General features: G+C 46.9%; 1 protein-coding gene across 5 annotated transcripts in view; it reads right to left on the bottom strand.

The window, feature by feature from the left end:
• Positions 1-23148, bottom strand: part of GALNT18 (polypeptide N-acetylgalactosaminyltransferase 18) — a 332353-nt gene that overhangs the window by 53824 nt on the left and 255381 nt on the right. For all 5 annotated transcript variants that reach the window (XM_057748638.1, XM_057748636.1, XM_057748635.1 and 2 more), the window contains one exon: positions 5602-5787. In XM_057748638.1, the coding sequence (XP_057604621.1) occupies positions 5602-5787 (186 nt within the window). The remainder of the gene's footprint in view (positions 1-5601; positions 5788-23148) is intronic.

Genomic DNA, 23148 nt, shown 5'->3' with positions numbered 1-23148 from the left:
TCTCTACCAGACCCCAGCTCCCTGACGATCACAGAACATGCTTTGCTGATCTCTGCATTTCGAGTCTAGCCCTGTGCCTGTACTATACCGATGAGACTGAGTTGAAAAAAGAATTATGAAATAATGAATATAGCAGCTGATGATAAATATATCCTGTTCACCCCTCCTTCACCCCAAGACATCTGTTAGGTATTAACCTTTTAAACTTCTCTGCACTTTATCCTTACATCACAAAGCTATTTGCCTGGCCTTCCCACTTCATGCTATAATTGTCTTTATGGGATCACAAGTTAACACTGTCTCAGCTTTTACAGAAAGCCACTAGAAGAACCTATCTCAGGAAGGCCTCTGTGTTTTCCTAAAAATCTAGGTTCCCATGAGAAAAATTCCTTTCTACATTCAAGATCAAGGGAAAGTTTGTCTCGCTACTAATTATCTAATCAAAAGTGGGAGAGAGAAAATCCCTCAGGGGTCCATCTCTTACTTCTAGGAGACGCAGGAACCAGAGTTTTGCTCAGCTTATACGTCTGGATATCATGTCCCTTTCCTCTTCCTGTCTGTTAATGGACTTCTGCCGTTCCATTTTAACAGCTCAGCATATCTGTACTGTATGTTTACTATAAATCGCATCAAACTCTTTTTCAGAGCAGGGGACAGAAATTGAGAAATAAGGGAACAGTCTCAGAGAAGGTCACCTTGACCCTTATTACTAGAAAACAATAAATGTATCTTGCCCCTTTGCCAAATACTTAGCGCAGATGGTTGAACAGTGTCCCTCCCCAAAATCATGTCCACCTGGAACCTCTGAATGTGACCTTATTTGGAAATAAGATCTTGCAGATCTAATTAATTAGAGACTTTGAGATGAAATCATTCTGGATTTAGGATGAACCTACATCTTCATAAGAGAACGGAAAGGGAGGCTTGGACACACAGAGACAGAGGCAGAGGATGGAAAGTTACATCTACAAGCCAAGGAACCCCGAGAGCCACCTCAGGCCGGAAAAGGCAAGGAAGGATCCCCCTCCGGAGCCTTTGGCGGGAGCACAGCCAGGGCAGCACCTTGATTTCGGGCTTCTGGCCTCTAGAGCTGTGAGAGAACACATTTCTGTTGTTTTAAACCACCCAGCTTGTGGTAATTTGTTCTGGCAGCCCTAGGACACTAATATACTTAGCCATGCAAAAAGCTGTCCAGTATTCCTGCCTGCGTGTGCAGCCACACACAAAATTCCTTGTAGCCAAACCTAAAGAATGGGTTGTCACCTGAGAACCGTGGTGAGTCATCCTTGGCACTCAGCCTGTCTTCGGGTTAGAGGAAGCAGGGATGAGTCTAGAGTTCCCAAACCCTGTGTGAGAAAATATTGATGCTTTGCTACAGACTGACTTTCTGTTTGTTGATAAGCAAAGTGATTTTCAATTAAAGTAGAGGATGCATGCGTGGAAGGCTCCTCTGGCCTTCCAAAAGCTTGGGACTGAATGTGGTAAGGGAACGGGTGAGAGAGACAGTCTGTTCAGTGCAGAGCCCGGGAAGGACTCTGCATAGGAGGCAGCAAGAGAGGATGACCAGTTAGGGCATTTTAAAGCTGGGATGGGGATGCAGCGGGTGCAGGTAATCACATTGACAACAAGAGTTAACACTTCTCTAGTACTTTCTAGTTGCCAAGCACTGATCAAATTCTTTCCATGTATCAACTTCTTTAATTCTCCAAGCAGCCACTAGGCAGGGTTAAAGAGTTCCAGCTTTACCTCTGCAGCTGGGATGCTGCAGATGAAAGGCTAAGTAAATCGGGAACAGACGTGCCTGTGATTGAGCAGAAGGTACTGAGATGCCATGGAGGGATGCAGCATCCACATTTCCTCCCTCTTCTTTCTTTTTCAACCCATCTTTACTGAGTGCCCAGTGTGTGTCAGACGCTGTCTAATGCATCACGCGTACAAATAGGAAGATGTCACAGACTGCCTGAAGTGAGAGTCTGGAACATCCAGGCAAGTACACAGACTCTCTGCACACAGTGTGAAGCATAGAGGGAAGCAGAGAGTGCTGAGGGACAATGGAAGAGGGGCCCTTAGTCCATCCCATGGTGTGGGGCAGCCAGGATGATGGGAAGGGGAGGAGAGCAGTCAAGGAAGGCTTCCTGGAGTAGGTGATGCTAAGGGTGAGTTTGGAAAGATGAGCAGGTAAACTACTATTATCCAAACCTGGCTTCCCCATGCTAGCACGTGGAGAGCTTTTTACAGATTCTGGCACCACTACACACCTCCTTCTCAAAATCTCTAAGGATGAGACCAAGAATCAGTATTTTTTTAAAAGGACTCCAAGTGATTCTGACACAGTTGGTCTGTAGATCTGCTTTTAGGAGCCACTTACCAAGGGAGAAAGGGATCACACACATGGCCAGGAGGTTCGTTTGTTAATAAGCATTAGTGACATTTTACTGAGCCCTGACCATGTGCTCCACCTTGTGCCAGGCCTGGTGACACAAATGTGAGTAACACAATCTGTCCTCACAGAGCCCATGGTCTAGTGCAGTGGTTCTCAGCCCTGGATGGACATTCACATCCCCGAAGAGCTTTCTTAAGAAAAAAAAAAGGGATCCTTGGTCCCCTTCCAAACCAATTAAATCATAATCTTGGGTGGAGCCCAAGCGATTTTTAAAGTTCAGCCAGATTTGAGAGCCACTGGTCTAAGGAGAGAGAGACTTTCAGACAACGGAACATTCTCTTACAGGGTAATGATGCAATAACAGAGACACACAGGAAGAAAGGGGCATTTTCCCCAACTGGGGCTGGCTTCTAGAGAAGAGGTCACTGGAGCTGCACCTAAAAGGATGGAGGAGAATTGGTAAGGGTGGAGGCTGGAGAAGAGGTTTTGGGAGGAATTCAAAGCAGAGAGGACAAAATGGGCCAACACACAGAGACAAGAAACAGCCTGACATCAACAGGGAGCTCAGGGTAGTTCCCCTAGTCCATGTCATCTGCGGAGGCGTCAAAACAAGGATGGTAGGTGGTGGGGCTGGAGAGGTGGGTGGAGGAGAAAGCTTAGATCCCTGTCTAGCACTGAACTTTATGCCTGATCTTGTGCACACGGAGAGTCATTTAAAGATTTCAAGTGGGACAATGATATGATTGCTGTAAGTTTAAAAAGATGACTTTGGGTAGTGGGGAGGATGGATTTGAGGGGTAAGACTCGAACCAGGGAAACCAGCCAGAGGCTGTTGCAGAGGAGGAGACAAGGCTTGAACTCAGAAGTGAGAGGAATGGAAAAGGTGGGCTCATGATGGACTGGGGGTGCTCTAGTCTTGAAGTCTTTAAGCTCACATGCCTGGGCAGATGGTGGTATCATGCCTTTAGACAGAGAATAAGAACAGAAGTAGATTTGGGGGGAAAAGATGTACTCAGTTTCGGTCAGATTCAGTCTGAAGTGCCTTTGCAACACCCAGGAGAAAGTCTGAAGCTAAAGACAGAAGTCAGGCTAGAGAAAGTAAGGAAGTCCTCAGTATACAGGCTGTGCAGAACCCAGGAGTAGATGGGATTATCCTGGGGATGTGTATCATGAGAGCAGGTGCCCAAGGACGGGTCCCTGGGAAGCACTTAAGCATTCACTGGAAGTAAGAGTTGCCCAGAAGGAGTTGGGAGCAGTCGGAGAGATGAGGACGTCCTGCGGTGTGGAATCATGGAGCCAAGGGAGCGATGAGTTTCAAGGAAAAGGCAGGATCCTGTAAGTTGAAGACTTTAAAATAACCATTACATTCAGCAGTTAGGAGGCTCATGAGGACTTTGTCAGGAGCAGCTTCGAGGTAGTATTGGGATGCAACTTGAGAAGTGGACGGGAGGTGGAAAAGTATCGACTCTTTCCATAAGCCTGAGAGACGCAGAAGAGGGAGTCTGGACGTAGAAGCAAACAGGGGGATCAAGAGGAAACACACTGACCCTTCCTTCTCCTCCTAAGGCTTTATTCTGGACTTTTCCGCCTCTCATCTGCCTTTCTTGTGTTACCCCTGAGCCCCCACCCACTTGACTTGGTTGGAATTATCGCTCTAGGAATCACAGGCAGACACTGAGTTTCATCATTTTCCGATTACCTTTATTCACTCACTTCTCTGCTCGTCTTCGGATTTGCTGTCTATTTCAACATCTGGCAGCTGCAGTGGGTTGGGGGGAGAAGGCTACAAAGTTTGCAGGTTTGGGGTGCAGAGAGAAGGGGGACAAGAGCAGGACCCCAGTTCTTTGCAGAAGCCAGGGATCCACACTGCTCTGCTGGTGAGCTCCTGGGGAGTTTCCAAGTGTGGTTAACATTTTGCTATCAGAGGACACCCGCAGCGGGGCTCAGCATCCTGCCCAGAACGCTGTAATCCAACGCCCACAGCCACAGATGGGTCTAGAAGGCACCATCGTTTCCCTAGAAACACTCCCACTGTCAGAGCTGCGTTCGGGGCTGGTTCATTAGGGCTGGCTGCACTCCCGCTGGTACTGCTTGGTTTCTCACTCTTCCTCCCAACTTCTGAAATCTCACTGATTGTAGGAGGATGCAGCCAACCCAAGCCCCCTCCCCCTGGTGGTGGTAGTGAGCGGGTTGCCTGAAAGTTCCCGCCCGTGGCCCAGCCTAATTTCTCAATCACTCAGCCTGAGCAACATTAGCTTGGTGGTGACATTCAGGATCAAGGCCTTCATATGGAAACTTTAAGCAAAGATCAATCATTGCCCTGTTAGGAAGAAAGAACAGAGGCTTTCTAAAGGACTCCCAAGGGGAAGCTATGGCCTTGGGAGGAAAGCAGGAGGTCATGCAGTTAACAGTTCCATTTCACATAAAATGCAACATAAGCAATGATCTCCAGGCAGACAGCTGGCAAGCAGGTGCGGATCCCATGGCTGGCATCTGTTGGGTTCTCCCAACCCAGCGGTCCAAGGTGATTTCCACATGACACCCAGCAAGGCGGAACAAACCTACCAAAGAAACACGGCTTTCTCTCTCGCACTTCTTAAGTGTGGGTGACTAGAGGGCCAGAGGACAGGGGCAGGTGATGATGATGTTCTGTGAAGGTTAAAAGCAGCCTAAAAAATGCCCAGAATAGGTCCTTTCTCCTCCTGAGGGTCCCTGTGGGAGTGTAGCCCAGCCCCATCCACGTGGCTCAAGAAATCCCAAAGGCATAGGAACATTGCTTGTTGATCTGGTCAAAGGTTTGATGGAGAAGCTAGTCCACAGGGACAGTAAGGTGCATTTTGTAAATTTTGGTAATTCCTGGGATATTGGTAATCCAGGACCATGAACTATCTGTTGTCAGAGAAGCTGAGGACTTGGAAGCATGTTGGAAACTTGGAGCCACCTGGTCCAACTTTCTCACATAGAATGAGGACACTGCAGTCTGGAGGGAAGAAGCCCTCCTTCAAGAGGAGGCTACCAGGGATGGGGTGGGTAAGACACACCTTCGTGCCCTTTAGTCACCCCCTTTTCTTCAACATCTAGTATCTGAAGGTTTGAAAATTCACTCCAGCATAGACTCTGGCTGTCCCCTGGGGAAGAAGGGTTTAGTCTCATGTTTGCTTTTCTTTTTTTTTTTCCCATCAACCCTCAAGAAACCCATCCCCACAGGGGCTTCCTACCTCTTGGGGTATGTTCCATGCCATGTACACATGGCTTTTAAATTCGTCCATCCAGACTTCAGCCACCCTGAGGGCGTTCCTGCGGACATGGGCAGTGAGGTCCTCGGTGTAGGGCTTGTGGGCTCGCTCGATGTGGGCAATCCGTGAGCAGGGCAGGACCTCCACGCTCCCGCCGCACTGCCACACCTGCAGGAGACATGGGGCCACACATCAGTGCCCAGGCCTGACTCTGAGCCTCAAACCCAGGCCACAGGTGACCACGAACACGAGCTGGAACACATCCGGCTCTCCTCACCTTCCTGTCTGCAAAGGTAAGTTATTTCTACTCCTAGAACAAGAAAGTTGTTGAGTCATTCATTTGTGTCTTGTTTCCAGTTGCTGTGGATTTACCAGCAAAGAATTAATGCACCCTCCATCTCCAGTCCTTCCACCTTCCCTCCCCCAAAGAAGAGACTAGACATTCTGTGACCAACGATCTGAATTCTCCTCGCGCCTAGGGGAGAAGTTAACAAAATCCTTGATAATGGTCTCTGCAGCAGTGCTTGACATGGAGGGACCAGCAGAGCCTCCCAGCAGAGACATTGCCTTCAGATAGGCCACCTGGGCCTGGACACAGATGAGTGATCTCCCCAGGGAGAGCTACGCGCCTTGCTCCTCCTCCATCTTTCCTGAGCTCTAAGTTCTGTTAGAACCCAAGCGAGGGTGAGCTATAAAGAAGGGAATGATATGAAACTTCTCCCTGACCTTGGTGAGTAGGAGCTTGACCTGGATGCAATTTGATTTTGAAAAATAAAGGAAAATGACCTTGTAACCTGAGGGTCGAGGGACAGTGTCTTGGAGCCCGTGCCACAATGATTCCAGCCACTCTGGACATTCAGCCCTCCAGATCATGCACATCTTTGGTGTCTTTAGGCCTTTGCCCATTCTATTTGTAATTTTGGAATGCCCTCCCTACTCCTTCTCCAACTGAAAAAATATCATCTCTCAAATCTTGGCCGCACTGTGGTGGGGTCTTTGGTCAGTTCTTGGGGCACAGCCAATTGCTCCCTCCTCCGGCCCGCAAAGCTCTTGATACCACAGTTTATCTGCTGATAGGTCAGCCTCCTCCTCACTCTGTGTTCCTAGAGGGCAGGACTCGTATCTCATTTGTTTCTCAACTCCAGCACCGAACCCAAGGCCTGGTACCTACTGGTACTTTGTAAGTACTTGCTGAATAAATATATAAGTGATGGATGCTTAACCAGACAATCACTCAAGAAAGGGTTGGTGCTTAATAAAGTGGCATGAATCTGAAATACCTGGTCAGAGCTGATGAGTGGGGCTTTCGGGGGAAAACAATCAAGATCTCTTGGAGGACAGCAGTGGTCCCTTGTCACGTTTTGCCAGCTGGACAATTTGGTGGATGATGTTTGTGCTTGTGACAGGTACCCATCAACGACCATAGTAGGTCTTCCTCCAAGGGAAGGTCAGCTTCATATCTAGCTTCATTCCCCGCTGTGTTAGTTAGGAAGAGAATGCCTTCTCTCCCACCACGCTATTTCACACCAGTTAGTCCCCATAAGTCATTAGAGATGGAAGGTGATGGGCTGACTTAACACTTTCTAAGCTTGTCTCGCATTTAGCATATTATCTAGGGCCAATGGAAAGGAAACAAGCATCCCCGCCGAGCGTCCGCTATGTGTCAGGCACTGGACTGTGTGTGTGGGGAGGTAGCATAGATGGCAGTTATGAGCAAAGGGTTTGGAATCAGACTACTTGGATTCAAGCCCTGGCTCTGTTTCATACTAGCTGTGTGACCTTGGGTTGTTCACTTGACCTCAGTGTGCCTTAGTTTCCTCATCTCCAATGAGGATCCTAATAGTTCCCATCTCATGAGGTTGCTAAGAAGATTAAAGCGCTCATATACAAAGTGCTTAGAAAGATGCCTGGCACGTAATTAGCACTCGATCAGCCTCAGCTATTAGTGAACAAATGATACACAGCAGAATCTTCAGAATCACCCTGTGAGATAGTGGTCATTGTCTCCAATGCCAAAGGAGGAAACTGAGACCAAGGCTGTCCCTTGCCCAAGACCACATGGCTGGTACGGAAGGCAAAAGGATGTGTCTGAGCCTGACCAAAGCTCAAGGAAGAGCCAGTGCTTCCCCCAGGTGAGCATGCTTTGAAGGAAGTTCCCACACCCAGGGGTGGTTCTGAGGATCAGGAGAGGGAGCCGTGGAAGTCTCTACGCTGTGCACCTTTATGTCCATAACCCATGTATTCTGGGGACAGTGCTGATTTCCAATTCACTTTGCTCAGATTTTCAAGGAAAGCCTGTGAATACTGTGACTATGTTACTGATAACACACAGAGTCAGGGTAGTTATTCTCTGTGCAACTGGAATGCAGGCTACTAATCAACATATTTCAGCAACACAGCACAGAACATGATTTGTAGCAAAGCTCTTTTATTCCAAGACCTGTTTCTTAAAGACGCGGTCACCATTTCCCCTTAGAGTGGGCGCATCTGCCATGGTTCTAATCAGAAGGGTGGTGGCAGCACCTCCCATTCTGCCCTTGGCTGCCCAGTGAACTCACTGCTGAGCTCGTGAAGCCACGCCCCTTTCCCCATCCTGCAGCCACCACCCTCATCCAGACCACTGCCACGTCCCATCTGGATTCTGCAACAGCCTCCACACAACTGCCCTCCCTCCTGCCTTCCTCCTCCCGTCTCTTCTCCACCCAGCAGCCAGAGTGATCTTTTGAAGGTGTACACTGGATCCCATTCCGCCCACACCATGCCCTCCCCAGCACAGCCCCTGAGGCTCCTGGGGCCTGGCCCCTGTCCACCCCTCCAGCCTTGTTCTTGCTTCCCGATACACCCCATGCTGCAGTCACACTGACATTCTTTCACTTCCTCCAGCACGCCGGGTTTCCTCTCACCTCTGAACCTCTGCACATGCAACTCTGCTTCACCTGACATCCTTGGGGTGTCAGTTCAGCATTATGGCACTATATCCCCTTCAATTGGGTTAGCCTGTCATGCTCTGTGGTCCCCGCCCTGTCTTTCCAGATCATGACACTCTGGTACTTGTTTGTTTAATTATCTCCTTCCCGCTTTCAAAATGTTCTCCAGGCTCTTCACCAGATTCTCCTTTAGACATGTGCTAAATGGTGCCTAGAACAGATCACGGGTGTCCAGCAGAGTGGGTGGCTGGACCGGGTGGGAGTAGCACATAGTTTTTAAAAGCACAACTTTGGCTCCAGTGAGAATTGGATTTGAATTTTTTACCTCTGCCACCTGCTGTTGTGTCACCTTTGGCAGGATATTTCTCCTCCCAAGCCTCAATTTCGCCCAGTAGAAGAGAGGGATGGATTGCGGATATGTGTTTAACCCTGAGCCTGCCTCCGAGTGAGCTCTGCACGCTTGGCAGTCAAGGTGAGGACAGGACATCTGGATCTATTCTGGCCCCACCACGTGCTGACTGAACGGCAACTTTGGGGCACTTAACCTCTCACCTATGAAATGCGCGTAGCAGTGATTGTTGCACTGGGCAGCGGGCTCCGGAAGCGCCTGTCATAGTGCCTGGAATATTGTAAGCCCTTAGTCTGCACTCGTTATTATTAAGTATTTTATAATAATCATTTTGATTGCTGCTACTGGCTTCTCCTGTACAGCCACCTCATTGCAGAGGACTCACATGTCTGGCTGAAGCCCAACAGACAACAGACATGCTGCCCTCCAGAGTGCCCAGTCCAGCGGGGAGAGGCTCCTCTTCAGAGACTGGAAGCACCTGTTCACCAAGAGGTGGTCTTCACTCTCTTCTCTTCCGTGAAAAGAGACTCATCTATGGAGAGCATCTGCCTGGGATATAGCCTTTAGGTTCCTGGCAGCTGCTGCTTGGAGCAGAAGATGTGTATTGGCATGTTTGCTCCTCCACTTCTGGACGCTGCCCAATGACTCTGAAATAGACAAGCCTGTGCTCCACAATCCCCACATGATGCGCGGCTCTGCTGACCAATGGCTTGACACAGAGAGAATCTCAGAAGTCTTACCCGCAGCTGATCTCAGAGACCCTCTCATGAATGGTAGACCAAGGGTAGGAAAGGAAATCACTGGCATTTGGACTTGGTGAAAGATGACATCATGAAGCCTACATGGAGGCTTGGGAGGATAAGGAAGTGAAAGGGAGCCAGGCCTAGGACACAGGTCATAGCTGGCATGATGTGGCAAGACCCAAACCAGATGGAATCTATAGACTGGAGGTGCTGTGCCAGAGAAGCAGGGCTACTGGAGGGAGGGAAAAGATGTGGGACAGAATGATGGCTTAGCATTGCAAGTTCTAGGGGTGGAGATGCCAAGAGGAAGAAGGGCAAGGGTTGGGTACCAAAAGGGTGGCTGAGAAATGAAGACCAAGGGTCAGTAACCAAGAAAGCAGATGAGGTCGCAGGGCACAGGAAGCCACTACCAAGGTAGAACTTAATTTGTACCTAGTGTGCCTGTGACCCAGGCTCGTTATAACAAGTGAGACGTGTGCTAGTCTCACATACACTGGGGACACCTGGTGGCACGTCAGCCTGAGGCTGGACCTTGTGGCTTCTGGATCATCCCAGGGCAACATGTTTCTTGACCACATCAAGTTCTTTCCTGCCTCTGTGCCTTTGCGCCTGCTACTGTATCTTTCTGGAATAACTCCCCAACTTGTTACTCAACTCAAATCTCACCTTCTTTCATCCACCTAATCTAAATCAGGTCCCCTCTGAATACTTTAACACACCACCCTTTTTCTTAATAATACTTATTCACAATACTTCTTTTTATGTATTTATTCTTTCAGTGTCTGCCCTCCACCTCCATCATCCTGCTAAAGTATAAGCTCTAGGAAGACAAGGAGCCTGTGGTATACACCAGCACCAGGCACTAAGTACATGTTCAATAACTGTGGTTTGAATGAGTGATTCCAGCAATCCCAGAGCCCTGGGCTTTCACTAACCACATACAGAGAAAGTTTAACTCGCTCAGCTGGCTCTTCTAATAAAGGCCATAAACATAAAATGTGCCAGATTTTACTGAACACAATGACTTCCTTCAAACCCAAGTGGTTTTTCAGCAAAGCTCTGACATTTAAGCGCATGCTGCTGCAACTGAGGAGCGGTACCCTGGCTGCAGAGCCTAAATTACTGTCGTAAAAACTGGGACGTTATCAAATAAGTCTGGGCGATCGCAGGCGGTTTCATCTTACGGAACCATGAACTCACTGTAGAGCAGGCCCCCAACCTCGCCAGTGCTTGCAGGCGCCCAATGCTGGGCCACCCCCAGACATGACAGAGAACCTGAACTGTTGTAAACAGGAGAGAGTCCCACTCACCACCAGCCCTTCCCAGGGAGCCCTAATCCTGTGATGGTTTCTGAAAAAACTTGGCACATCCACCTGGGAACTACAAGAAAGCATGCAGGTCTTGGGGGCTGGTGGAGACAGTGTGACTCCTGCCTCTGTCTCACATTAGCCTTTGACTTGGACCTGTCCTTGGATACCAGTTGCCTTTTTATTGGGACAACTGGCAGATTTAAAAGAGATGGTGTATGAAAAGCTCCCACTAGCAAAGAGAGGCATCTAGTAGGTTCTTAGGAATGATCAGGTCCCTTTGCCTCCCCAAGACTGGTTGATGCGGGTACAAGGTCAGGGTCAGAAGACTGAGTTAATGTCCTATGTTTGCCACTTACATAAATCGACCTGTTTCCTTCCCAAGCCTCAGTTTCTCCCAGCTGCCAAATGGAGGAGTTGGACTCAGTGACATCTTAGATCCCTTCTACTTTTTGCATTCTGTGGTTCTAAGTTTTCTTGTCAATACCTCAAATGATGCCCAGTATTTGAGAGACAACTGGTAGAGTTGTGAATTGGGAGTTGCAAAACAGGGAGACACTGGAGGCAAGACATCAGGATACAGTGTGACCATTTCTCCTACTCAGAGACTGGTGACTACTCTGAAGTCTTTGGTAGGAACAGCAGATAACACTCCTATGTTAAATCCACTCACTTGTCAATGTCCTTCTGAAGCACTGGGTTAAGAAGGATTCTGAGGCTCCGTCTGGGCTCAATGGGAAAGCATGCCACCATTTATTAGGGAAGTGACTGAGGGTGGTGGCACCTTAGTCTTGTACTTCATAACCATGTTCCACAGGATAAGATCCCAAATCCTGTCCACCCAGCTTTTATCTCCTTATGACTTTTAAGGGGCTCTTCTCTCTTGGCAAAGCGTTCCCACTGTTCCCTTAGCCCAGAAATCCTCCTTCCTGCTCTCTGTCCATCCAAAGCCAGCCTGGCCCTGTTCCTCCAAACTCCTGAAACACATGATTTGCACCACTCGTGTGGCACTTATTTCTTGGCTCATGTAGTTAATTACCTTTTTATGTGTAGCTGTCTCGCCTAACTTGGCTGTGAAGTGCTGAGACAAGAGTCGAAAGCCAAACCAGGCAGGCTGGGGGGAACAAGACAAGGAGGATGGAGGCTGAAGCCTGAGAAGGGCTGGCAGAAGACCAGAAACGTGTGTGCAGAGTGGTTGTAGGATCAGAGATACAGGCAAACAAAGACACTGACTAGGGCTGGGCATCCTTAGTCCATTCTGCAATTTTCACTCTAGACTCTGCATGCATCTCATTCTAGTCCTAACCTTGCATGGGATACTAGCAGCAACTTACAAATCTCTGTGTGTTCCTCCTTATCCCCAAAGGTAACCCATTATCCTGAGTCTTGTTAATAATTTCCTTGCCATCAAGCTCAACTACCTATTTAGTTTTACCTGGTTTTAAATGCTATATAAATGGAAGCATATTGTCTTCATTCTGCAACTTGCTTCTTGCTTCATTTATTTTCATCACCATTGTGTTCCATTGTATAAACATACAGATGTTGATTTACGCATTCTTCTGGTAGTCCACAGTCTGGTTGTTTTTAGGATTCTGAATAGAGCTCCATGGAACATTCTAATACACGTCTCTTGGCACCCACGAGAGGATACCTCTCTGTGTAGCTACACCATAGCGGAATTTGAGGTATAGGTTATAACATATGTTCAGCTCTCCCAGGGACAGTGAAACGCGTCCAAATTGAGAATCCCATGTTCCACTCCCACCAGCACAGACGAGCACTCACATTGCTTTACAATCTTGCCAACATTTGGCATTGCCCATAGATGGGTGTGAAATTCACTCTCACTGTAGTTTTAATTTGCAATTTCCTGAGTACCAGTGAGATGGAGCTTTTTTCCTATTTATGGGCCTGAGACACCAGCCTATGGGAGAAGGCCCATAGTCACCTTGCTCTCCTCAAGGAATCTCTAGAGCCTACACAGGGCCTGGCACGTGATATATGCTCGATAAACTGCATGAACGAAGGATTGAGGGTTGGGCCTTAGTTCTGAGTCATCTCCCCTGCACTTTCCTTGGTGCTCTCCCAGGTTTCCAAGGGCAGATATTTCATTCTTTTCAAGTGTAAGGAAACATTTTTAAAATCTGACAAGCCTTATTCTTCCATCAGACCCACAGAAAAACACTCCCTGAGGATCTGTTTTCCCAAGCCCTATTCTTACAATAAAACACCACCAAAGAGTCTTTTGGATAGAATTGCTGCTTGGAAAAAAAAAAAATGATGCTTTTTCTTGGAAGGTGTCCCTGAAGGGGTCTGATTTTGGGTCAGCCCTAAGAAGCTCTTGAAGCAGTTTCCCTGTTTGAAAGGGGTTCTTCATAACTATCAGAAGGCAGCAGGAGGGTTTATCTGGCAGGAATCCAAGAAGAGACCAGCTGGGCTGGAATGTCTGGAAGCTTTTCATGAAGGAAAAGTTAAAAGGCTGTTTTGCAGGGACTTGAGATTTGCTGAAATAGCTGTTTACCTACAGGAAACCCAGGGGCAGCCATGGCGCCAAGCTGAGCAAACCAGCCCATCATAGACAGGGGGCCCAGCTTTTCCTTGGACCCGAATGCTCTGACTATAAAGGTTGGGACCATGAGAGTTCATTTCCGTATGGGAAGTTCCAGAAGGATTGCTTTGCAAACACGTGGTCATTGAGATTAGAAGGCATCTTTCAATGGTTCCAACCAAGGTGAACGTATTCATGGTTACTTCAAATCTCATATCAGCCAACAGCCCAGATTAACTATGGTTCAAATGCAGGCTAGGTTGGACTCAAGACAAATGCAAGAAAAGGAAGAAGACAGGCCTGGTCCCACCTGGGGTTGGGGAAGTGAAGCCAGGAGAAGGGTGGCTTCCAAGGATGTGATTGACTCCTATTGCACACGCATATCTGTGTGTTTCTCTGCATCTCCCAGCCTCCCTTGCTCGGGCCAATGAAATAAGAGAGGAAATTACAACTGTCACTTTCGGGCCAAGGTGGGTAAGTATCCAGTGTGGGAGACCCATGAACACTTCTAATTCTTCTCTTCCCAATCCGCTGGATGTTTACTCCAAGATGACCTTGAGGTTCAAAGATGGGGAATCCACAAGAAAAGCAACCCAAGTCCTGAGTTACCACTTAAAGAAGAGCTGTCCAGGAGAGCCTCCCACCCTTTAGGGGACTGTGAAGTGAGTGAGAAATAAACTTGTCCTGGGTTCAGCCTTTGGGGCTTGGAACCTGCTGTTGCAGACTGTGATCATTTCCCTGATTCATATAAGCTGCCAGCGTGTGAAGAGGCAAGGTGACCAGAGAGGCTTGGGCCCTGCAGCGTGGATCACCAGGGCTTCAATCTATAGGGTGAGACTCTGCAGCAGAAGGTTCCAGGCGTGGGGAGAGATTGTCCAAGTTCAGATGATGCGTCCGTTCAGAGCGGGTCCCCACTAGGGACTGAAGATACAGAGAGGAGATTTAGTCCCCAGCGAGGAGAGGGGCGCTGCCAGGGATAGGCAGGTGTGAGGACTCCTGCAAAACTGACTGTAGGGGAGAGTCTGGATCAAGTTTAGCACCAGAGCAGCAGTCAGAAAACCAAGGGAGAAGTGAGCAGGCTGGAAGAGGAGTAGCCAGGGGCTTGAAGACCATGAATAACTCAGGGTTCCTCCGACAGCCACAGGCAGCAGCCCTGTGGCAGCTCCACCAATGCGAGTGTGAGCCAGGGGTGGCGGGGCTGCAGCCACGCCCCGAGCCATGGTCAGGTGCTACAGTCTAGGCGGGGATGACCCTCATAGAGCTTCCCCCGGCATGATGCTTCGAAGACTGGTTCCAGCCCCGGCGTTTCTACAGACCCCACTCTACAGAAGCTCCAAGCTCTGAGACAGACGTACCGGCCACGTTCCAAATCCGGGTCCCACTGACATGTGTGCTGTCTACTCTAATCGCGTCTTTTGTTTTGAACGAAGATCTCTGGCCCCATTACCATCACTGATGCTGTCAGAGAATAATAATGAGCTTGCATGTCACAGGGACTCAGGGGACAATGTTCTGAAATCCAAATAAAACCCTCCCCATCCCTAGTGTGAGAGTCCTTTTTATCAGATAACTCACCCATCCATTTACTCAGGAGCGCTCAGGGCCCTCTCTGGTGGGTTAAGCCCCTCTGAATTGCTGTGAGCGCCTTCTCCTGTGGATGTATTCAGAAAATCTTGCTCTATCCAGCTGCTATTCAGAGCTGATCCCCTGGACTATGCTTAATTTATACTTTGCTATATGAAGATGAACCACTTACTCATTTAAAGTGTTTCCTTTTTTATGTCTTTAATCAGTGGCTGTTTCTTTCCTCTCTCAGAAGCTTAATCTAATCAGACACACCCCCTCCCCTGCCATATGAATGGCTCGTTAGCATGTTCCAATCAAATTCAAATTGACTGTCCATACTAGATGTGCCCTCCCCCCCCCCAAAAAAAAGGGTTACACTGGCCCAAAGGACAAGCCAGGAGGATACGTTAGGAGGATCCTTTCTGAAATGCAGGGCAATCACAATCACTAGAGGAAAGTATAATACACTCTGTCACCTGCCAGCACAGTGGGGCCAGGTGACAGGTGACCCATGTGTCCCTGGGACAGCATAGGTGGGATAGTTTGGCAGACCCTGGGTGCAGGCATTGGAGGAAGCTGTGTGTCTGGCCCAAGCAATACACCCACATTCGGCTCAGAGGAACCCTCGAGGTTATCGTTCAGATGATAGAAATGAATCTGAGATGCTGAACATTCTCTCAATCAGAAATATTTGTTTCAAAGAGTTTTCCTCTTACTCCACTGGAATTCAGATTAAGAAAGCTAGTGTGCTGGGTCGTCACTTAAAGAGATTTGCCCTTTTCATACACATCAAAATGAACTGTCAGCTTGGGTTTCATCTCTGATAGGTACCTACAGCAAACTCACATTAAAAATGGGATTTACAAAAGAGATCAGCATTGCAGTATAGCAGAACTGCAGGGGCCCTAACAGAATACCTTCCATGTCCCACCTGAGGTTCAAGGTCACATGCTAATACAGAAGCAGAGTAGGAAATGTTTCCAAGACCTCTGCCTCTTGGGAGACAGGAGGTCACTGTGGTCAGAGCCCAGGGGTTAAGCAGTCTTAGCGTCAAATCCTACATTTCTCATTTGCTGGATTGGTGACTTCAGACAATTCATTTCACTTCCTAATATTCAGTTTTCTTGTCCATGAAATGGAGACAAAAATGACACATTGCAAAAACAGTTGTTGTGAGGATGAAATGAGAGAATGCACATAGAGGCTTTATTTCAACACCTAGCGCAAGTTTAGAGCCCACTAAGTATGGGGTATAACTATTATCCGTGGAAGATTCCATTGATGATAACATTCACCACCACTGTAACAAGAACTTTTCAGTGCAGGAGGACACACAACATTCCGCTGAGCTTGAGATTTATAGATCCACCTGCCTACATGTCTCCTCCACTTGTGTATCTCTCAGGCATCGCAAACTTACCTTGTCAAAAACCAAGTTTTTGATGTCCTTCCCTGCCTCCCCAGCTGTCCCTTTGTCCTCCCCTCATCCACCTAACAGCCCACGCCTGAAACCTACATAAAAAATTATGTAACTCATCCATAACCATGTCCTCTTCCTCCCCCTTCACAGCCAATAACACATCAGCAAATGCAGTCAGTTCTACCTCCTAAATATAGCTTAAATTGAATCACATCTCTCAATCTGCACAGCTGACATTCTGGTCCAAGCGGCCATTATCTTTGCATGGACAACTCTGTCAGTAGCCTCCTATCAAGTTTTTTTGCTTCATCTTCCAAATTATAAGTCAGATCATGTCCCTTGTCTGCTTTAATTCAATTCAACTATTATTTATGGAGTACTTCCTTCCTCTGTGCTGGGGGCTGTAGTATGAGATGGGAATTTTGTCACTGAGCAAAACATACAAAGCCCATGACTTTTTTGGAACTTACATTCTGTGTTTTCCACTGTGTCCCTCTGACCCCAAAAATTCATTTGTTGAAGCCCTAACACTCCCCCCCACCCCGCCCCCTGCCATATGACTATATTGGAGATAGAGCCTTCAAGGATGTGATGAAGGTCAAATGAGGTTGTAAGGGAAGAATCCTGACCAGACACCACTGGTGTCCTTATAGGAAGAGGAAGGGACCATAGAGCTCTCTCTACCACGTAGGATACAGCAGGATGGTGGCTGTCTGAAAGCCAGGAAGAGAGCTCTCACCAGAATCTGACCATGCTGGTTCCCTGATCTCAGACTTTCAGCCTTCAGAACTATGAGAAAATAAATGTCTGTTGTTTAAGGCATCCAGTCCATGGTATTTTGTTATAGCAGCCAGAATTGACTAATACAGCACTTATTACAATTTGTAACTATACATCTATTCTTTGTTCCCTTTTATCAGCTGTCTGTCCCATTATACCATCAACTCTAAGAGGGAAAGGGCTGTATTTACTTTTTGTGTGTGTGCGTGTATGTGTGTGTGTATTTGTGGGGTTTTTTTTTTAGGTATTTACTTTTTAAACATTGTATGCCAAATGTTAAGCATGTAATTTTAAGCATTACATGCCCAATGTTAAACATTGTATGCCCAATGTCACCTATGGCAGGTGCCTAACAAATAATATCAAATAAATGAATTGCATTAAATGCACATATAAAATTATAAGTTGAGTGATCATATGTCCTGATTTGCCCATGACAACATTGGTTCATGCCTTTTGTGCCAGTGTAACACTTAATGGTACCCTCTTTTACTCTCCAAAGTGTTCTGGTTTGGGTAATAAATTGTAACATTTATATTTTTATTATTTATCTATATATTCCAAATTTATCAGGCACAACCTGATTTTAGAAACACTGAAATCCAAGATAAGCATCTGTTTTGAAATCATAGTATTTCAAAACACATATTTTCTCTCCCCAACTCCATGATTTCTTTGTAGGGCTGCAGTTCTAAGGCAGTGAAAATGACACACGTCATCAAGACCCTCACTCACTGATGAGCGGCACATAAAGCAGGTGTGATGAGTAAAGCCTGGTACACAGCATTGGGCATGGCCTGCACTCAGCAAGGAAAAAGGTTCCAGGACTAGACAGACAGCCCAGACACAGAGAGACAGGACCTCGGGGAGTAAATGTGTCCTGGGGGTGTTACTGGGGGTAAGTATCTTCAGTGCTGACTTTAAGTGTAGGTAAGCCTGCTTGATGGAAACGCTTGTGTGTAGAATGATTTCTGTGAACCATCACTGGTAAGCACTGGGAAATTTTACTCATTGGGATCTGGCCCCTTGCGTTCCTTTACAAAGTGAAGAGCATTTGCTATGGGAGTAGAGGTCTCTTAATTCCCCTTCTGCAATTTCAGATTTGTGAATATGAGGATTTTTCAAAAGAAAACCACAACATGGTTTGGATGGTGATGACACTGACGCTGAAGAGGTGGGGGGAAGGGGGAGGAAGAGGAAGGGGAGAAGGATGGGGAGGAGGGGCTCAACTTCTATCAGTCATTCTGAGGAACTGATCTGGCCTTGCCTGGTGATCCCTTCCTGGAAAATTGGGAACATGATGTAATGGTGGCAAGGAAGTTACCTTCCAAGGGCACAATGCAAAGCAGCAGGCAGACAATTAAAGAAAGACAAAATACAAAAAGAAAGAAAGAGAGAAAGAAAGAAAAAGAAAGAAAGAAAGAAAGAGAAAGAAAGAAAGAAAGAAAGAAAGAAAGAAAGAAAGAAAGAAAGAAAGAAAGAAAGAAAGAAAAAGAAAGAAAGAAAAAGAAAAAGAAAAAGAAAGAAAGAAAAAGAAAGAAAGAAAAAAAAGGAGAGAGGAACTGACTTACTGGAGCTTTAACGTCCATTGCTGGCTCCCAGGTTTTTCTGCTTTTGCTTTTGCTTTTTTCTCAAAATCAGGAAATTAAACATTGATACATTACTATTATCTAAACCACAGCTTATAATCAAATTTTGTTAATGGTCCCAATAATGGCCTTTATAGCTATTTTCCCCCTTGGTCCCAACTTTTTAAGAAAGTAAAATTTTTTCTCAGCTTGGCTCTCAAAACCCTTTATCAATTGTTACCTCTTCTGCACATCTTATTTCTATGGCTCCCTCACTGAACACAATTAAAAAAACATAAGTGTGAAGACCCTTCCAAAATAAAATTGTCCATGGGTCCCCTCCTTCTTCTGCTCCCCACCACTTCTAGCTAATTGCTTCATTATGTACTTTTTTAATTGCTTCGTTCTTTAGGGATTAATTTTGCGCTTATCTTTACCAACCGTAAAACTTTTACAACGTACTGTTAAGCTGCGTCTGTTCGGCGGCTGGTCTGTAATTGCAGAGTCACTCTGTGGCTGGTGAGCTAAAGATAATGTGTTATGGCAAACAGTCTTCCTCTCAATGTTTTCCTATGGCTTCTGGCCACCCAGCATGGCAGAATAATTGTCTCTGGGCCGCTTGGGGCATCACGCTCCCCTCCCACATGGAGATGGCAAGCTGGAGAAGACCCCTGATTCCAGAGGTTTAGGCTTCACAGGCCCCTGGCTGCTCAGATCTCAAGGGCCCTGGGAATTTCAGGCCCCAAGGCCCCAGGAGGCCACGCCTAGGGGAACATACACCAATAGAGTAGGGCTGGCTACAGCTGACCACCTAGAAGGAAAATGTCAACTCCTCTCTCAAGGTCAAGTCTATATTTTCCCAGGGCCCTTGTACTTGGCCTGTGCTTGCAAGCAGTTTTCAGGGAATCCCTCTCCTCCATTCTAGGTCAAATAAAATTTCTGAACTCCCTACCTCCACAATCTCTCCTTTGAAATCTGTATTCTATCACCATCCCTTGACCCCAACTGTCCCCTCAAAGGCTTCTTCACTTGCATCTGGATGCCCTTTCTCCACTCATATTCTCACAGTACAGGGTGGAGATTTAGAGGCCTAGGCATCAGACAGAACCGTGTTCAAATCCCAGCTCCACAAATTCTTCCTCTGTGGGACCTGGGCAAGTGACTCAACCTCTCTGAGCCTCAGTTTTCTCATCTGTAAAATGAGGATAATAATTCTAGCCTCTCACGGTTCTCAGGAGGAAATGACATACAGCATAAAACTCACCAGGTTATAAGCTCTATGCGGGTACAACCTAGATGATCTTGTTTATCACTGTATGCCCAGTGCTCAGCACGGTGTCTAGTATTAAATAAATAAAAGCACCAAGCACAAAGTAAACAATAAATGGTAGCTATTATCATTAGTGTTCATCTTAGCATGACTAGTGCAATCCTGAAATGCTCCCCAGGACATCTTTAATTTCCCACCAACCCAGCTCTTATCTTTCTAGTCGATTCTTCTTTGTAACTATGGGCACCACCCTGCCACCTGCCCCATTCCCTATGCCCATGCTCAATTCTAAAATCTCTCTTTAGTTCAGACTCTCATCCTCTCTGGGCTCCTCCATCCTCTTACCTTCAGTAGGCACATCTGATCCCCTGTATCACCTCCAAGTCTTCTCTTTACCTTTAGTTAGATAGTTCTGGCTTCTTGATCTGAAGTCAAGATCCAGGTATTACATTTCCCCGCTAATGCCAAGTGCATAACACAAGCAGCATAATAAATGTTCACTGTGTAAATAAATAGATGGACGAATAATGCAAGCTTTCTGGTATTTACATTGCTATTACTAATATCAAACTTGCCCCAGTTTCCCCCACGAACCAACTCTCTACACCAAACACCCCCTTCTTAGTCAATGGCACCCCCAAATCTCTCATCATCTGGGCTTGAAATCTCAATGCCATCTTTTTCGGACTTTAATAACATTTATAAGGACCAGAAAAGCCTACGTCTTGACCTCCAATTATCACTCAAACCACTATTAGCATCTAACACAGTGCTAAGGGAACACGTGGACAATGCCTTAGCTAAGGCTTTGAGTCACTAGGAAAATTCCCTCAGGAAGAACAAAAGCCCACAGACTTGAAACCTGTGTTTGGTGTCTTGAAATCCTTGGTTTCAGAAGACGGCATAGATGAATAGTTATTCCATTGTATGGCTATCAGCCTTCTGTAGGCTTTATTTACCCGCATGACAGCAGCTGAAGGACAATGCCATAACAGATTCCAACTCATGGAAAAATGATACAAAGCAGTGGCAGGGCTCACGGCTCCACCCACTCAGAACACACACGCACGCACACACACACCCCGCCCCCCCAGAAGGATGTGTTACTCTAAGCTCTCAGATTATTCTGAACTCTAGCTCCAGCTAACTTGGACCAACCATAACATTTAGAAGCAACCAGAGACTATAATCGAATTTAAGGTGTTTAATTTTCTCTGTCTCCAGGGATGGCAGGTCAGAGAATCCGCTTGCAGCCTTTCTATGAGATGTTGCTCCTGGTGGTCTCCTGAGACCTTTCCAGCTGAGCAAGAATGCTGGTGCCCACACCCCTTCTCTTCCTTTTCAAGCCTCTCTCACTGTGCTGGCGGAGACTAATTGATTTACCTAAAATCGTGGTATCCAGTGTTTTAAATGATCGTCCTCGTGGCTGGGTGAGAACAGCCATGATGCCAGCAGTGAGCTGTCTCAGCCCTCTGAGCCCAAGGCCTCTGGGGAGAACCATGTGGTCGCTCGGGTGCTTCAGTACCCAGCAGGCTTGACGAGCACACGTTCATTTGCTTAGGCCTCTTTCACTAGCAATTTTAGCAAAGTCTCTAGCCCTTTAACCCTAGATATATTTTGTAAAAGTTTCAAATAATGGCGATGACTGTTCTGGGCAGTTGCTATACTCTCTACTTTGCTTTCTCTTCCTTCTCTGTGTCTCCGGCTCCCTGAACCCAGGTTTCTGACTTCCTGCCTGTTAGCAGCTCTTCTCATTTGCCATTTCCTCAATCTACCTCCTTGCTGATGCTCTGGACTCTGGCTTTTAGCTCAGCTCCTGTCTCTGTCACCCCCTCCAATTCTGATGTCTTCTGCGACCTCAGGTGAAGACATTGTGTGGTACAGTCTGATCCAGGCCCCATCTCCCATGAGAGATTTGGGCTGAATCCTCAAGCACTGAAATGGTACGGTGGTCATTTCCAAAGCGATGCTGGCCCAGGTTAGCCCCTGAAATTAAACTTTATGCCATGGACAATTCTAATCCTGAAGGCAGAGGCAGGTGAGTATCATGACACAGCGATAAAGTATGAGCCTTGAAACCACTCAGGCTGGTTCTAATCTTGAGCAATTTGGGGATGCATTTTATCCTGTAACCTCCAGCTTCCTAGCTCACAAGATGGGGATAACAGCACAGACATCATGGGACTCACATAAAAATTAATGGGATAAGAGGGGTGGGATAGGGAGGGTGGGGATATGGGGATATATGTATAAATACAGCTGATTCACTTTGTTGTATAGCAGAAACTGGCACAACATTGTAAAGCAATTATACTCCAATAAAGATCTGAAGAAAAAAATTAACGAGATAATATATACAAAGGGAAGGGCCAATAGCATCTAATAAATGGAAGTTCCTCCTCTCATTATTGTTATGATTAATAATATTATCATCATCTTTCAGACTTGTGGCCTAATACTGCTACCAACTGTGGAGCATGTATCTGCTTTATGAAATCATAATCTTCTTTTGTTGTCCAAGAGTTGATGTCACTAAACCAACTCTTAGACATTTCAGACCTAGAAAGGCCAGGGTTGGTAACCAAGGAAATGTCTGTCTGGACTCTCCCAGCAAGAGGTCATCCACCATAAGTTCACTTTTTCCTTTTACGTAAGTCACTGATGAAAATGCAGGACAAGCCAGAGTGAGCAAAGAGCCCACTGCAGGCTGCCCTTTGGGTTGCCAGTGACCACTCTTTTTCTCCATCTGATGGCTCTACCCTGTCTGTCACTGGCCCTCTGTTTTAGCCCTATGTTACAGATCCCTAGTCCCCAGGCTTAGAGTTCAGCCATAGTCATGTTCTTTCTCAGCCGTCACTTTACACAGATCACCTCAACTCTCTGGAACGCCTGTCCTCTTCTCACCTGAACAACACACCTTCATTCCTCAGGCTCAGCCTAAATACCGCCTCCTCTGTGAAGCCTCACCCAGCTCCCAGGGGTAGAGTGGTCACTCCCTCTTGGGTGCTACTGTAACACACACAGCATCATTCACCCTTGCCATTTGGA

This window comes from Hippopotamus amphibius, chromosome 9 (assembly GCF_030028045.1).
Source record: "Hippopotamus amphibius kiboko isolate mHipAmp2 chromosome 9, mHipAmp2.hap2, whole genome shotgun sequence".
Taxonomy (NCBI): domain Eukaryota; kingdom Metazoa; phylum Chordata; class Mammalia; order Artiodactyla; family Hippopotamidae; genus Hippopotamus; species Hippopotamus amphibius.
Note: the sequence above shows the minus strand (reverse complement) of the source record. Positions and strands in the feature narration are given on the sequence as shown.